The 14,784-nt window shown below is 44.5% G+C and overlaps 1 protein-coding gene across 1 annotated transcript; it reads left to right on the forward strand.

The window, feature by feature from the left end:
• The first annotated feature begins 276 nt into the window (after window positions 1-276).
• On the forward strand, window positions 277-13,473 carry USP18 (ubiquitin specific peptidase 18). Its single transcript, XM_009879640.1, has 10 exons — window positions 277-445; window positions 1,529-1,625; window positions 2,165-2,310; window positions 4,203-4,282; window positions 5,110-5,256; window positions 9,991-10,086; window positions 11,121-11,291; window positions 12,255-12,386; window positions 12,849-12,898; window positions 13,425-13,473. Exons 1-10 carry the CDS (start codon window positions 277-279, stop codon window positions 13,471-13,473), a joined length of 1,137 nt encoding a protein of 378 aa, XP_009877942.1.
• The last annotated feature ends 1,311 nt before the right edge of the window (window positions 13,474-14,784 follow it).

The raw sequence follows: 14,784 nt of genomic DNA on the forward strand, positions 1-14,784 counted from the left end.
TGGAACCAAAGGTTCATTTATTTCTTTAGTCACAAAAGGAAGACAAGATGTGCAATGTCTGTTACCTTCCCAATAGCCAGCACACCTACAATACCCATGTTACGTGAAATATACCAAATGCTGGTCGCAGTAATCTTACTAATTTTATTGATATTCCAGCTTTTTCATAATGAAAATGTCAAATACAAAGACAAATCCTGTGTTTCTGGCTGCTCCCCATCTTACTGGTCTTTCTGTGTCTTTCTGCAGTCCTTCTGTCTTTGTACAATATTGTTGATGGGACAAAGAAGTGGACATCAAGAAAGAAGTAAGAACCTAGAGCTGGCAGCAAGTGAGACCATGAAGGCAGAATCAAAAGTACAAAATAATAAAGATGAAGCCGAAGAGCCGAAGGCCAAAGACCAGAGGCTAACATTAGTCTTTGGTGTGGCAGATTTAAAAAATGGTAATAATGTTTTGTCTAGTCTTCACTCTCCTTTTTTCTGTTTCTGTCCTCAAACCAGGACAAGTGCCTGCTGTTCCATTCTCTGTCCTTAGGTTTCATTTTCTCCTATTCTTTATCTCTTCACTGAGGAATATACAGATGATTCTCATTTTGCCCCGCCAAGTAACCTTTTTGGGTTTTTGGGAAGGGATTACATGAGGATCACGGAGCTTTTTCCCCTTTTGAGTCCTCAAATTGGCCATTGCAGCCAAAAAGGTCTAGATGCTAGCCCTGTTTCTTTCCAAACACAGCCAGCATTGCTTCTGGATTTGCTAAACCATGGACTAGGCCCTAGTTATTCTGCTGCATCACTAGATTGGCCTCTCAAAAGCTGTCATAGGTATTTCAGGTGTACTTACTGTTCTATCCCAGCTATAGCCCACCCTTACCACTGACTCTATGTGTTTCTGAGTTTCCATTCCATGTCCTTACTGCCTTTGGTGATGACTTCAGAAGAAGAACTCGTAATTTCTGACCATGATTACATATACCCCTTTGGAGCACAGAATATGCCATCCTTTTATATGCAGTGCAAACAGCTGTGACTTGATTTTTCCACTTCTCTCAGGCTAGTTCCTTTGTTTGAAATGAGACAAAAATACTAGAGGTAGGCTGAAGGGGAAACTTGAAGCCTGTGTGGTGGACAGCTAGCATGTGGTCCCACATGCAGCTCTTCATTTTGTTATTAGGCCTGGCTGTATAAATGGTTGAATAAAAATCCTCCTACAGGCAGCCTTTGCCTTCTGTTTTTTTATGTTTAGGTGTGTCATGAGAGGACTGAAAATAGAGGAACTGGGAGACATCTGAGTATCATCAGCCAGGCTTACTTGTTTTTTTCCTGTCAGTTGCCAAACAGAACTAAATGTTGTCTGCTTGGGGAACATAAGAATATGTTGAACACTTTTTCGGATCCGACCAAGATGCTGGGCCTATGCACTGAATGGCTGAACATGTGCAAGAGGAGTTTGCCACTTTCAAACAATTTTCAGTTTCTTTTCTTGTACCTATCTCCAGGCCTCACTTCCTCTTTTTCTGTGCCTACAGGAGCTATTGGACTGTACAACATTGGACAGAGCTGCTGCCTGAACTCTCTGCTCCAAGTGTTCCTCATGAATATACACTTCACAGGGATACTTCGAAGGTACCACCTATTTTTGAACTATCTGACATACTTCTGTTGTTGCTCTGTTGTCTCCACTCCCTTTTTTATACGGGATGTGTATTTGAAGGCTTGGATCATCAAGGTGCTAGCAAGGTGCTTTCAGCTCACTCAGCAAGGTCTCCGCCTTGTTGTGTCTGTCTTATACAGACTAGGGCCCGCAAAGGTAGAAGTTGCAGTGTTCTGACTTGTTAGTCATCTGATTCATTTGCCATTTGCACATCGGTAAGCTGCAGTCCTGAACTGGGTGTTTATGACTTGTCTCTCTCTTTACCATAAGAGGATATGTTAAAATGTGTTAAAATTGTGGCCTTTTACTTTAGAACTGTCAGCCTGCACTGTGGGATGAGCTAGTGCAGGTGTGGCCTTCCCCTTTTTCCTTCTTTTGCTGAAAACATGCCCATTCTGGTTCCTTTTGAGTTGCTATCTGTGCTATCCACCTCTGCTCCTTCAGGTGTGATGTTTAATATTTCTCCATTGTACTGCTCGATTACCATTCATGTTGCTTCTTCTCTTTATAGGATCACAGTGCCACCATGTGCTCGGCATAAGAGTAGGAATGTCCCATACCAGATGCTCTTGCTGTTGGAGGAGATGCAGTGTGGCAAGCAGAAAGCTGTTTCTCCCATAGCCCTCGCTCGCTGTCTTTCAGTACACAGAGTGAAATGTAAGCAGCGCCACCTCGTGCCCACTTCTGTCTGCAGAGCAGGGATGTTAATTATCAAGCACTAACAAGCAGTGCAGACACTCATTCGGAGATTCAGAAGTGCGAGGAGTTAGGTACATGATGACGTAGTGCTCTTTATAGCTGCCTGCCAGTTGTGAGTGAGATGCAGTGTCTTGTGAAGGTGGTGGTGGGGAAGCCCCTGCTCGATATCCTGGCTGGTGTCCAAAGGGTGGGAAGACTATCAGACTACTAGAAGACTCAGCTACTGATACTGGCCAGAGGGAAGAGTTGTGCTGGGCAGAGAGAGGACAGCTTACAGCTTGATTTGTCTTGCTATACTGGCACGGTAATAGTGAAACAGCTGTTATTTCTTATGAGAAGGAAAGGATTGTGTAGAAAATATACTGAGTTCACCCAGATCCCCAAGGACAGAAGCAATATAGTTCCTGTTCCTTGTTATAAGGGCAGAGAAAAGAATTTGCTGGCTTAACTTCCCACCTGGACAGGGTCCCAAAGGACAGAGACTGTTAAATGCACAAGTGATCAGTGACAACGGGATGCTGAGAGTCTGTCTATGTTTACAAATATGCACGGTATATCCAAATGCCCTGATCTTTATCATATAAAAGCCAAAACAGGACAGCATTGAAAGACAGACGGTAGCCAGCCCAGACCTATATTAAGGAGGAACATGAGATAACCTGAATGTTTCTGTTTGCATCATTTTCACCCCTGAGACTGAATGACTCTGCATTCTGCCTTCTTTCTTACAATTAGAGAGAGATGCCCAAAGAGAGTTTGTAAAGCTTGACAGTTTCCCACCTTGTCCTGCTCTAAAGTTCAGGTCTGGTTCATAAAGTCCTATATCCCAGCAAGTGATGTTTTACCTGGATCACAGGTGTGCTATTAGACATGAGGAAAAGTGTATTTTCTGAGATTTATTTAGTCAGAGATGTCTGTAATCTTACTATAACCCAGCTGAAGTCAGTACCTGCAGACTTGCAGGGAAGTTGAAAGCACTTCTACCTCAGGGTGTTGGATTATTCCACAAAATTTGTTTTACTTATGGTTAAGCATAGAGATAGTCCAGAAATATCAAGATTTTGCTAAACTACGTGTAGTTTTTGCCCAGTTCCTAAATTTTGAGTTCATCATGGGCTGAGAACATCAGCATTCAAGGATGTGGATTTTTATTTTTCCCCGAGTTCAATCTTGAAGCAATTCTCTGCTGAGCCATTCTAAGCAAGCTGTGCACCAAGCTGTATCCCACCATCTTAGTTTTTTTAATATGCAAGTTTAGACAGAGTAGTAAGCCAAAGCATGATGTTACTATGTCATCCTTGGCATCCTCTGCTGAAACTGTGTGCTTGTTCCCTGGGTAGGGATCAAGGGGTTTATACCATTCTGTGGATGAGACATACGGATAAGCCTCCCTATCATTTTTATCCCAGGAGTGTTATTGCCTTAGCAAGGGGATGAGGAAGACAAGTCTGTGGAGTAACGAAGGTGAAAAGCAGAACAGAATCTTCCCTGTTTTGTTTCTAAGGAGGACTCAGATAAATGCAACCCTCAACTCAATGAGATGCCTGAGCTCTAGCCTCCAGTAGGTATCGGGTAAACTCTTGGCCCTGCGTCCAGTGACGAGGACATGATTTTTGCACTGGGTTTTACTGGGCACTCAAGCCCTCACATCTTTTCCCGTGTCCTGCTCAGGTCACACGAAGACACTGTAGCTCGTCTCCAGTCTAAGCTTAGTGTCCCTGGCAGGGAGTGGCAAGGGAACAAGAGACTGGGCTTATGGAGGACAATAAATCTCCCTTTACCATCTGTGGGAAATCTGTGCTTGATGCTGTTCATAATACTGATTGAGGCTGTGTTTTCTGTTTGTCCAGTGTTTGTGCAGCATGATGCTGCCCAGCTCTTTCTGACTGTCTGGAACTTGATAAAGAAGCAGATGAAAAAGCCAGAGCTGGTAAGTACAGTCACTGAAATGAACACCATTTCCTTTGGCCCTTGTTCTGTGTGGTTTCCTCTGCTTCTTGAAGAAGAATCCCATTCACTGATAATTGTCCTAAATGAAATTCTTAAAATTATCCCCTGTTGGGATCTTTCCTTGCATCTTTCCAATGGGAGAGGGAATCTTGATTTCATAGGCTTCAGCATTTTGAATCACAGTTAACTTTTGTTTGTCCTACTTTTAGGGCATGCTAGGGTCTCCATTCTAACGGGAAAGTTGATTAATAACAAAAAGATTGGTCTTCTTGCAACACTGAATTTAGTTACCTCGCATTCCTTTTTTCCCCAAATTTATTTAAGCATTTATTGGCATGTCTTGACACAGCTCCTCTGTTCATTGAAGTCGGCCATGTACATTTCATTATAATTAGTCACTGTTAGTATTTTATGTATATGACAGTTCCTCCCAGGGGGGAGCTGTGTAAGGTGGAAGGAAAGTGACTCTTCCTCACCCACTGTCATAGTTTTATTCATACATAAGACAGGTTCCTGCTTCAGTTTCAAAAAAAACAATAAAATTCTGTATCAAAGCAGACATTTAACTGTCTGATCTTGTTATAGGCTGTGTCTTTCCCCTCTGCTAGGGGATGAGGGGAAGGAGTTGTTCTCTTTTAAATGGTGGAAAGTGCCCTGTTCCCATAAGTCGATTTCAGATCTGGGTTCAAGCCTTAAAGCAGTAACATTGTGTGAAGTAACATGTCCACATGGGCTTTCCCACCCACAGAGGGGAGATACCTCAGCTGTGTTCATAAATCTCGTTTTGGCCATTTTTTGCGTCTCCAGGTTGAAGAGCTGAGTAATTTGTACACTATTTGTGTACAGGAGCACCTGGCCTGTCAGAAATGCTCTCTTGAAACAAAGAGGAACAGCAGCATGTTAACACTTCCGCTCCCAGTGTTGGATTCCAATTCTCACAGGCTGAAGACTCTGGTAAGTTCAGTGGCAGCACTGTTTCCTTAGGAAGAAGATTCCCCTCTGTTCACTGTGGGAGTCTTCTTGCAGCACTGGTATCTCCCGAATCTCTGCAAGAATCTCTGGACGGTGTGTGGGGCTTTGAGGTGATCTTTTCTCATTCACATTTATTCTTTATTTTGAGGTGTTCTCAATTTCTCAGAAAAACTTGCTTGATTTGGAGGATGGAAAATAAAGTCCTTGAATTACCTTTCTAAAAAGGGTATTGAATAAATACTCTGTCAGATTTAAAGACTGATATGACACAGTGATGTGTACCTGTGAGACCTTAGATACCATAGTGAGGTGCCCTAGATAACTTGTTATGCCTGACCAGACACCCTTCGTTTGCCCAGTGCAGTGTTCTTTTACTGTTAAATCAGTGCTGCTGTTTGACATCCAGATATAGCAGTGATTGTGGCTATGTAGGTGCTGCCACAAATAGACAGTGGATTTTTCAGGTCACGCTGGACCATTCGGCCTTATTTATTCTCTGACTGCTTTATATTGTTCCAGCCTAAAGGAACGTCTTTCAGAACCTCTAAGGCTTTGAAATAGTATCGTAGAACTGATAGGGTTGGAAGAGGCCTTTGCGACCATCAAGTCCAACAGTAAACCTAACAGTGCCATGTCTCACTAAATCATATTCCTAAGTGCCACATCTACCCATCTTTTAAATACTTCTAGGGATGGTGACTCAACCGCGTCCCTGGGCAGCCTGTTTCAATACTTGATAACCCTTTCAGTAAAGAAATGTTTCCTAATATCCAGTCTAAACCTCCCCTGACGCAGCCTGAGGCCATTTCCTTGTGCCCTATGGCATGTTACTTGGGAGAAGAGACTGACCCCTACCTCACTTCAACCTCCTTTAAGGTAGTTGTAGAGAGTGATAAGGTCTCCCCTCAGCCTTCTTTTCTCCGAGCTAAACAACCCCAGTTCCCTCAGCTGCTTCTCATAAGACTTGTGCTCTAGAGCCTTCACCATCTTTGTTGCTGTTGGACTCACTCCAGAATCTCAGTGTCTGTCTTGTAGTGAGGGGCCCATATTCCTAAGTGCCACATCTACCCATCTTTTAAATACTTCTAGGGATGGTGACTCAACCGCGTCCCTGGGCAGCCTGTTTCAATACTTGATAACCCTTTCAGTAAAGAAATGTTTCCTAATATCCAGTCTAAACCTCCCCTGACGCAGCCTGAGGCCATTTCCTTGTGCCCTATGGCATGTTACTTGGGAGAAGAGACTGACCCCTACCTCACTTCAACCTCCTTTAAGGTAGTTGTAGAGAGTGATAAGGTCTCCCCTCAGCCTTCTTTTCTCCGAGCTAAACAACCCCAGTTCCCTCAGCTGCTTCTCATAAGACTTGTGCTCTAGAGCCTTCACCATCTTTGTTGCTGTTGGACTCACTCCAGAATCTCAGTGTCTGTCTTGTAGTGAGGGGCCCAAAGCTGAACACAGTACTTGAGGTGTGGCCTCACCAGTGCTGAGTACAGGGGAACAATCACCTCCCTAGTCCTGCTGGCCATGCTATTTCTGATACAGGCCAGGACGCTATTGGCCTTCTTGGCCACCTGGACACATGGCTGGCTTACATTCAGCTGCCTATTGACCAATACCCCCAGGTCTTTTTTGGCTGGCCAGTTTTCCAGCCACTCTTCCCCAAGCCTGTAGCATTGCATGGGGTTGTTGTGACCCAAGTGCAGGAACTGGCACTTGTCCTTATTGACCCTCATACTATTGGCCTCAGTCCATTGATCCAGCCTATCCAAATCTTCCTGTAGAGCCTTCCGACCCTCAGGCAGATCAACACAACTTGGTGTCATCTGCAAACTTACTGAGGGTGCACTTGATCCCCTCATCCAGGTCGTTGATAAAGGTATTAAAGAGAACTGGCCCTAATCCTGAGCCCTGGGAAATGCCTCTTGTGACCAGCTGCCAATTGGCTTTAACTCCATTCCCCACAACTCTTTGGGCCTGGCCATCTAGCCAGTTTTTCACCCAGCAAAGCGTATGCACATCCAAGCCATGAGCACCCAGTTTCTCTGGGAGAATGCTGTGGGAAATGATGTTGAAGGCTTTACTAAAGTCGAGGTAAACAACAGCCACAGCCTTTCCCTCATCCACTGAGTGGGTCACCTTGTCATTAGTCAAGCAGGACCTGCCTTTCATAAACCCATGCTGACTGGGCCTGATTGCCTGGTTGTCCTGCATGTGCCGCTTAATGGTACTCAAAATGATCTGTTCCATAACCTTCCCTGGCACCCAGATCAGACTGACAGGCCTGTAGTTGCCTGGATCCTGCTTCCGGCCCTTCTTGTAGATGGGCATCACATTTGCTAGCCTCCAGTCAACTGGGACCTCCCCGGTTAGCCAGCACTGCTGATAAATGATGGAAAGTGACTTGGTGAGCACTTCTGCCAGCTCCCTCGGTACCCTTGAGGGAATCCCATCCAGCCCTATAGACTTGTGTGCATCTAAGTGGCGTAGCAGGTTGCTAACTGTTTCCCCTTGGATTATAGGGGTTTCATTCTGCTCCCCATCCCTGTCTTCCAGCCTGGGGGGCTGGGTACCCAGAGAACAAGTGGTCTTACTATTAAAGACTGAATCCAATAAAGGATGGAGATTTTCCTTAGTCCTTTTGTTGTTAATGTATTTATAGAAATGCTTTTTATTGTCTTTTACAACAAATGGTAGATTAAGTTCTAGTTGGGCTTTGCTCTTCTAATTTTCTCCCTGCATAGCCTTATGCAATTTTTGTAGTCTTCCTGAGTGGCCTGCCCTTTCTTCCATAGGCCATAAACTTTCCTTTTCTTCCTAAGTTCCAGTCAGAGATCTTGGTTTAGTCAGGCTAGTTTTCTTCCCCTCTGGCTCATCTTTCAGCATGTGGGGTCGGCCATCTCCTGTGCCCTAAAGATTTCCTTCTTGAAGAATGTCCAGCCTTCCGGGACTCCCTTGCCCTTCAGGACTGCCTTCCAAGGGACTCTGTCAACCAGTCTCCTAAACAGGTCGAAGTCTTCTCTCTGGAAGTTGAAGGTGACAGTTCTACTAATCCCCCTCCTTACTTCTCCAAGAATCAAAAGCTCTATCATTTTGTGATCACTATGCCCAAGACAGCCTGCAGCCTTCACATCCCCCACGAGTCCTTTTCTGTTTGCGATCAGCAGGTCTAGCAGGACACCTTCCCTAGTTGGCTCACTCACTAGCTGTGTAAAGAAGCTATCTTCCACACATTCCAGAAACCTCCCAGACTGTTTACTCTCTCCTGTATTGTATTTGCAGCAGACTTCTGGTACGTTGAAGTCCCTCATAAGAACAAGTGGTAGTGATCGTAAGACTTCTCCTAGCTGCTTATAGAATATATTGTCTGCCTCTTGATCTGGGTTGGGTGGTCTGTAACAGACTCCCACCATGATATCTGCCTTGTTGGTCTTTTCCCTGATTCTTACCCATAAACACTCAATGCTATCATCACTATCATTAAGTGCAAGACAATCAAAAAACCTCCCTAACATACAGGGCCACTCCACCGCCTCTCCTTCCTTGCCTATCCCTTCTGAAGAGTTTATACCCATTCAATGCAGCACTCCAGTTGTGCGTATCATCCCACCATGTTTCTGTGGTGGCGACTATATCATAGTTTTTCTGCTGCACAATGGCTTCCAGTTCCTCCTGTTTGATGCTCATGCTGCATGCACTGGTGTAGATGCACTTCAGTTGGGCCATTGATCCTGTTACCTTTTTAGAGGGAGAAGCCCTAAGTCCTACCTGGATGTTCCCAGGCGCTTGCGTGATTTCTAACTTATCAATATCCTTTGCATCTTTGCTGTCGATGACACTCCATCCCCTACCTCCACGGGGATGGCAGACCAAAGGACCTCACTAGCACTCTGTCCAACAAACATTGATGTGCTGTCTCTAGCAAACCTGTTTTTATCCCTTTCTCCCTTCCTATCTAGTTTAAAGCTCTTTCGATAAGCCCTGCCAACTCACGTGCAAAGATCCTTTTCCCCCTTTGAGACAGGTGTACCCCATCTGTTGCCTACAGGCCTGGTGTTGTATAAACTGACCCATGATCAAAAAACCTAAAGTCCTGCCAGTGACACCAGGCTCGGAGCCAGGTATTGATCTGTTAGGTCCTACTGTTTCTTCCCTCATCATTCCCTGCCACTGGAAGGACAGCGAACACTACTGGTGCTCCTGATCTCTTAATCAATGATCCCAAGGCTCTGAAGTCTCTCTTGATTGCCCTTGGACTTCTTGGTGCGGCTTCATTGCTCTGTACCTGAAAGATCAGTAATGGATAGTAATCTGTGGGCCATATCAGGGTAGGAAGCTTTCTCTTCACATCTTTAACCCGGACTCTAGGGAGGCAGCAGACTTCTGAAGGAAGCGGGTCCAGTCTGTATATTGGGCCTTATGTTCCCTTCAGAAGGGAGGCTGCTATGACAATGGTCGTAAAAGGTATAAAAGACACTTATGCATCAACATCTCTTTTGTGGAAAATGCATTACTCTATTTTTTTTCAACTAATGTAATCACAGCAGCAGCTAGGAAAAATGGGGTACCTTTTTTTTAGGCTGCTAGGCAATCTTTTGTCCTTTGAATAAAATATGCCTTCTGTAGCTTTGTTGTTTGCTTTTACCCTGTGAAACAAAGTAGAAATAGAAATCCAGCTTGAAGGAATTCAGTTGAAAGAAATCTCCTCTGTCTTCTTAGGAGGACTGTCTGCAATACTTTTTCAGTCCAGAAGAGCTGACTCATCACAACATGTGTTTCTGTGAACAGTGTGGAAGGAGAACACCTTTTCTGCAGGTAATCAGAGAGTTATTTCCCCGTATGTCTCTTATACCCAGAAGTCCCTTTAGGACTGGGAAGGGTGGGAAAAGGACTCAACCATATCAGTTTAAGCAGAGATCAACAACTCAAAGATTTGTCAGTACAGCAATGTCAGTTAGGTGTAAACCACGTGCATCTTTGCTGTTAGGAGGATCCCTACTGTAGATGTAGCTGTAGCAACAAAATAATGCTTTCATGGATTTTAATGTAAGGCACCAAAGGATGTAGCATTTCTCTACCAGTGGAAAAGCTTTTGTTGGTTTATGTTGTGTTTCCACTGTGGGGCTTTACACTGCTGCTTATCTCCAGGGGTAGACAAGAATATGTTACTGGAGCTGCGCATACACATAAAAGTAGGATACTGTAGGGTGATTTCCTTTCTTCCTGGCTCTCCACTGGGGTCCCCATTTTTTACAGTATTGGTCTCTGCCAGCCAATGAATTATCTGTTTCATGAAGAGGCAAGTGCATTGAAGAGAGAGGTATGTGAGGTAGACTGCCTCAGCTCAAGTCTTGGAGGGGACTCTCCTCAACATTTTTGCCAGTGGGCCTCCTCCGAGGCCACAGTGCATCCATATGTCTTGGTGGCAGCCATGGCACCAGCAGTAATACCAACAAAGACAGTGCTGGAAGCAGTGAACTGTCAGCTTGGCATCCTCCACGGGGCTCTGGTGGCCACATGTCACAAGGAAGTTGGCTTGCCTCTCCTCACCTACCTAGTGCTACCAACCTAGGGTTAAGAAAGCAGATGAGAAACGAAGCAGTCCATGAGACAGCCCAAGGCTGGGTGCTGAGCACACTGAAGTTGAGAAACTTGGTTATCACAGCTCCGTTACCTGTATCTGTCTCGTGTGCAGATGAGCTACAAAGGTTTGACATCTGCTGTCTGGTGGAATTGGCAGTTATTCCCTGTAGCACTGACTGCTCCCCACTCCGTTCACTGGGTGTTTCCACCCCACCTCCCCAGGGTTTGTTCCTTAGTTTCCAATTGCATTCTTTATTGCTTTACAGAGCATGAAGCTAGTCCGTCTACCACAGACTCTGACCATACACCTAAAGCGCTTCTGCTTCGAAAAATCAGCCAATGTTCAAAAGCTCAGTCACTATCTACCATTCCCACAAGACCTTGATTTCAATGCAGTCTTGACAGAAAATCAGTGCGAAGCAGACAGCGATGAAAAGGTGAGATATTCCTAATGCCCTGTTTAAAAAGGGCAGATTTGCTTTTCCCCTCTGCTCAAGTCTCGTAAAAATTAAAGAGATCACACCAGTACTTGCCTCAGTTCAAAGCACCTGTCTTAAAAAATGTATGTCTCGCGCTTTACCTTGTGCCTGGTGGTGTCTCACATCCCATGGTTTTAACTGGTTCAGGCATTGTTCAACTTTCTGTGCTGAGATTAAATCACTAAAGGCACTGTAACTGGAGCTTTCTGCCATAAGGACAAAACCCAGGCTTTACAAAAAAAACCCACCAAAACACTCCCTTTTTTCCCAAGAGTGTTTTGTATAAACTTTTTCTTCCATTTCTAAATATACTAAAGAAAAGATGAAAACACAGTTAATTTGGATGACCAAATCCAAACATTGTAAACAGTGTCTTGGAGGCAACTTCTGTCTGTCCTGTGGTTCAGCCTCCAGGGCAAGACGGCCTCAGTGAGCAGCAGACCCACTGCTTTGCAGAAGGGTCACCAATCCGAGACAGGGGAACCCCATTCCTGGCAGTTTCCCATGCGGTGTTTGCCACAGAGTCAGGATTAGCAGGGAGATGACAGCTTTGCCAAGCAGCTGAGAGTGATCTGTCACACTGTGGATCGCTTCCCCTTACTGGGAAATAACAAGGGAAAGGGTGACAATAGCAAAACATCGCTGGTGCAGTGTTGGCTGTAGTGTAACCCCTTTGCTGCCCCTTTGCTGTCCTTCTGCCCTTTTCACATTCCTGTGATCTCCAGGGAGGCTGCCAGCTCATAGCTGGTAGGCAAAACTCTGAGGGTAAGAGTAAAAAAGGCAGGTTCCTCGAGGCCAGTCTAATCTTTCTCCTTTTTCCATATGAAACACACATTCTTGATGTCTTGGCTGCTGCTTGTCTTCAGCCAATGGCAAACGAAAATTGCTTCACTGCAAGTTACCCTTTGTTGTTCTTCACAGGCTGGCTGGAAGTATGAACTTTTTGCTGTTGTTGCTCATTCAGGATCAAGTAGTTGTGGACACTACTGTGCCTATATTCGAAGTCTCACAGAACATAAATGGTATTGCTTCAACGATTCTGAGGTTTGCCAGGTGAGACAAATCTGTGTTTCTTTTGTAGCTTCCTGGACACTCCTCTGGGTTTCATTCAGTCTGATTGACTTTTGATTAAAGAGAATCATGAAAGAAAACTGAAGCTGCAGAGCTTTGTGCATCTTACTCCTCTGCTACAGTGTACTCTGAGCTGAGGGCAAAATGGCTCCAGCTTCTATACCAAACAAGGCCTCAGGTCCTGCTTTCCAATTTGCAGAAGCAGCCATTTGCTGTACCCCCTACTGTATGTACTCTAGGTCTGTTTAATATACATGTTTAGAAGAGGCAAAGCAACTGTTTTTCCTCTAAGGGTAAAAGCATTAAACCGATTTACTAAAAGGTACTTAGTTCCTGGAAATACCACTTATACCACTCTTATGAAATTGGTGTACTGGTATCACAACTTGTCCATCTCTTGAGAGAGTTTTTACCCGCCGCCTCTTGTGTGTTTTTCTTCTCCAGGTATTGTGGGATGATGTTAAATGCACCTATGGGCATTCCAACCTCCACTGGTAAGCAAACACATCTCTGTTTTTACCGAATGCTGCTCTGGGGTTTGGAATGAGAGTAGCAAAGAGAAGCAAAACAAATGGTTTGAACTGCATATTGCCTGGGATGTAAAGGGCATGCAGGAGAGTAGAAGAGGCATCCTTGTATTCTGGTTACTCCGGTGTGACTGTATATGACTATACTGGGAGCTTGCAGGATTACTGAGTAGTGGGACTGCAGAACTAGTCTTGTTATTTTTGATTGCCACGTGGACCCTATATCCAGACTAAATTAGATACGTCAGTCAGCATTCCTCCATGGTTTTTGTTTTGATGCGTCATAAGAAAATGAGCCGTGAAGAGAGAGAATCCCTCCTATAAGCTATAGCACTGCCAGGAGGTCAGCGTTGTATGCTGCGTCGGGAACTGGAGAGGGCAAGTTCAGTTGACCCTAAACCTCAAAAAGCTGAGCAGGAGCAAAACTGAGAGGTTTCTTGCAACCTAGATCTTCAAACATACATGTTCTTTTGTTTTCTATTTGCTTCCACAGGGGAGAAACTGCCTATCTCTTGGTTTACATGAAAAAACGTCCTCAGTAGCCTTATACAGGAGTATCAGAATGTCTTGGGAAGCTGTGAGTTATCCATGGAACTCAGCACCTCTGTGCCAGTGTGGACGTGTACAAATGTTCCACAAGACATTCTGCGCTCACTCAGCAACCTCTGCCTTCGCGTTTATTTATGAAAAAAGTGCAGGAGAGAAACAGCTAGAGAAAGAATGTAGAAACTCTTTCTGTCATATATTTTTGGTATTTATTTGATTCTATATATAATTTCCTCTTAAAAGATTGTAAAGTTAGTGCCTGTCTCTGCTGGCTTACCAGTTTCTTTAATATTGATGCCTAGAGTTCAGTACAGGGGAAGCATTTGGCCTGAAAGCCTGCGTGGTGTTCCAGGGAGGCACATGGTATGGCTGGAGAGCTGTGATAGCCATACCTGGCCAGTAAGACCGTAAGAGCTTGAGGCCTGCTCTGCCCTTTTAGCGTCGTTTTAGATGTTGCAAGCTGGGCAGGGGACCCCAAAAGTCTTGAGAAACAGCTGGAACAAGGACCAGAACTCTTATGACGCATGCACCAGTCATGCTTACTCCTTAACCCCTTCCTGAAAATGAATCACTGCAGGGCTCGAGATGTGTTTGAAAGTTGGTGTCAGTGTAAAGAGGCGTTTTAAAATCAGTAGTTCTGATTTACAAGATGAGTTTGTATATATTTATGCAGATGATTATTGTTTTCGCACGCTTGTCTAGCATTTATGTGCATTTTCTTTCCTGTAGAGAGGAAAAAATTCAGAGTTAGAGAGATTCTGATTTTGCACAATGTAATCCATGCACTGTGATAAGAGGAGAAGTGAGATGCCTTGATGTACTTGAACTTCTGGGATTTTCTTTTAGTACTTTTCAGCTGGTTGCCAGCTGGAATTGTCTTGCTCTCTCCCTTCCTTCTCTGCCCATGAAGTGGAAGTGTCCCTCGAGCAGAGAGTGGTCTGGTGAGAACAATTTTATAAAGAAAGTGAGTAATTTTTAAATCTCCTATTGAGTCCTGTCACTCTGTGCTGTTGTTTCAGCCTGTGCTCCCATGGCAAGGACACACAGCTGGAGGAACAGAGAGAGCAAGAAAGGAAGGTTGGTAACATGACAATCAGAGGAGTGTTCTAAAAGCTCATCACAAGACTCGGCTGTGAGGAAAGTTAAAAACTTTCCTCACCCTGTTAAAACCATTTAAAAATATCACTGGTTGTGATGCTTTTAAAGCAGTCATTGTGGTAATTCCAGATGTACCACAGTGTGTGACAGGATCAGTGATTCCAGTTGTTTGAGATCTAAAAGTACCTTTAGCCCAACATATTCTTTGA

The sequence above is a fragment of the Charadrius vociferus genome, unplaced genomic scaffold, assembly GCF_000708025.1.
Source record: "Charadrius vociferus isolate BGI_N301 unplaced genomic scaffold, ASM70802v2 scaffold90, whole genome shotgun sequence".
NCBI lineage: Eukaryota > Metazoa > Chordata > Aves > Charadriiformes > Charadriidae > Charadrius > Charadrius vociferus.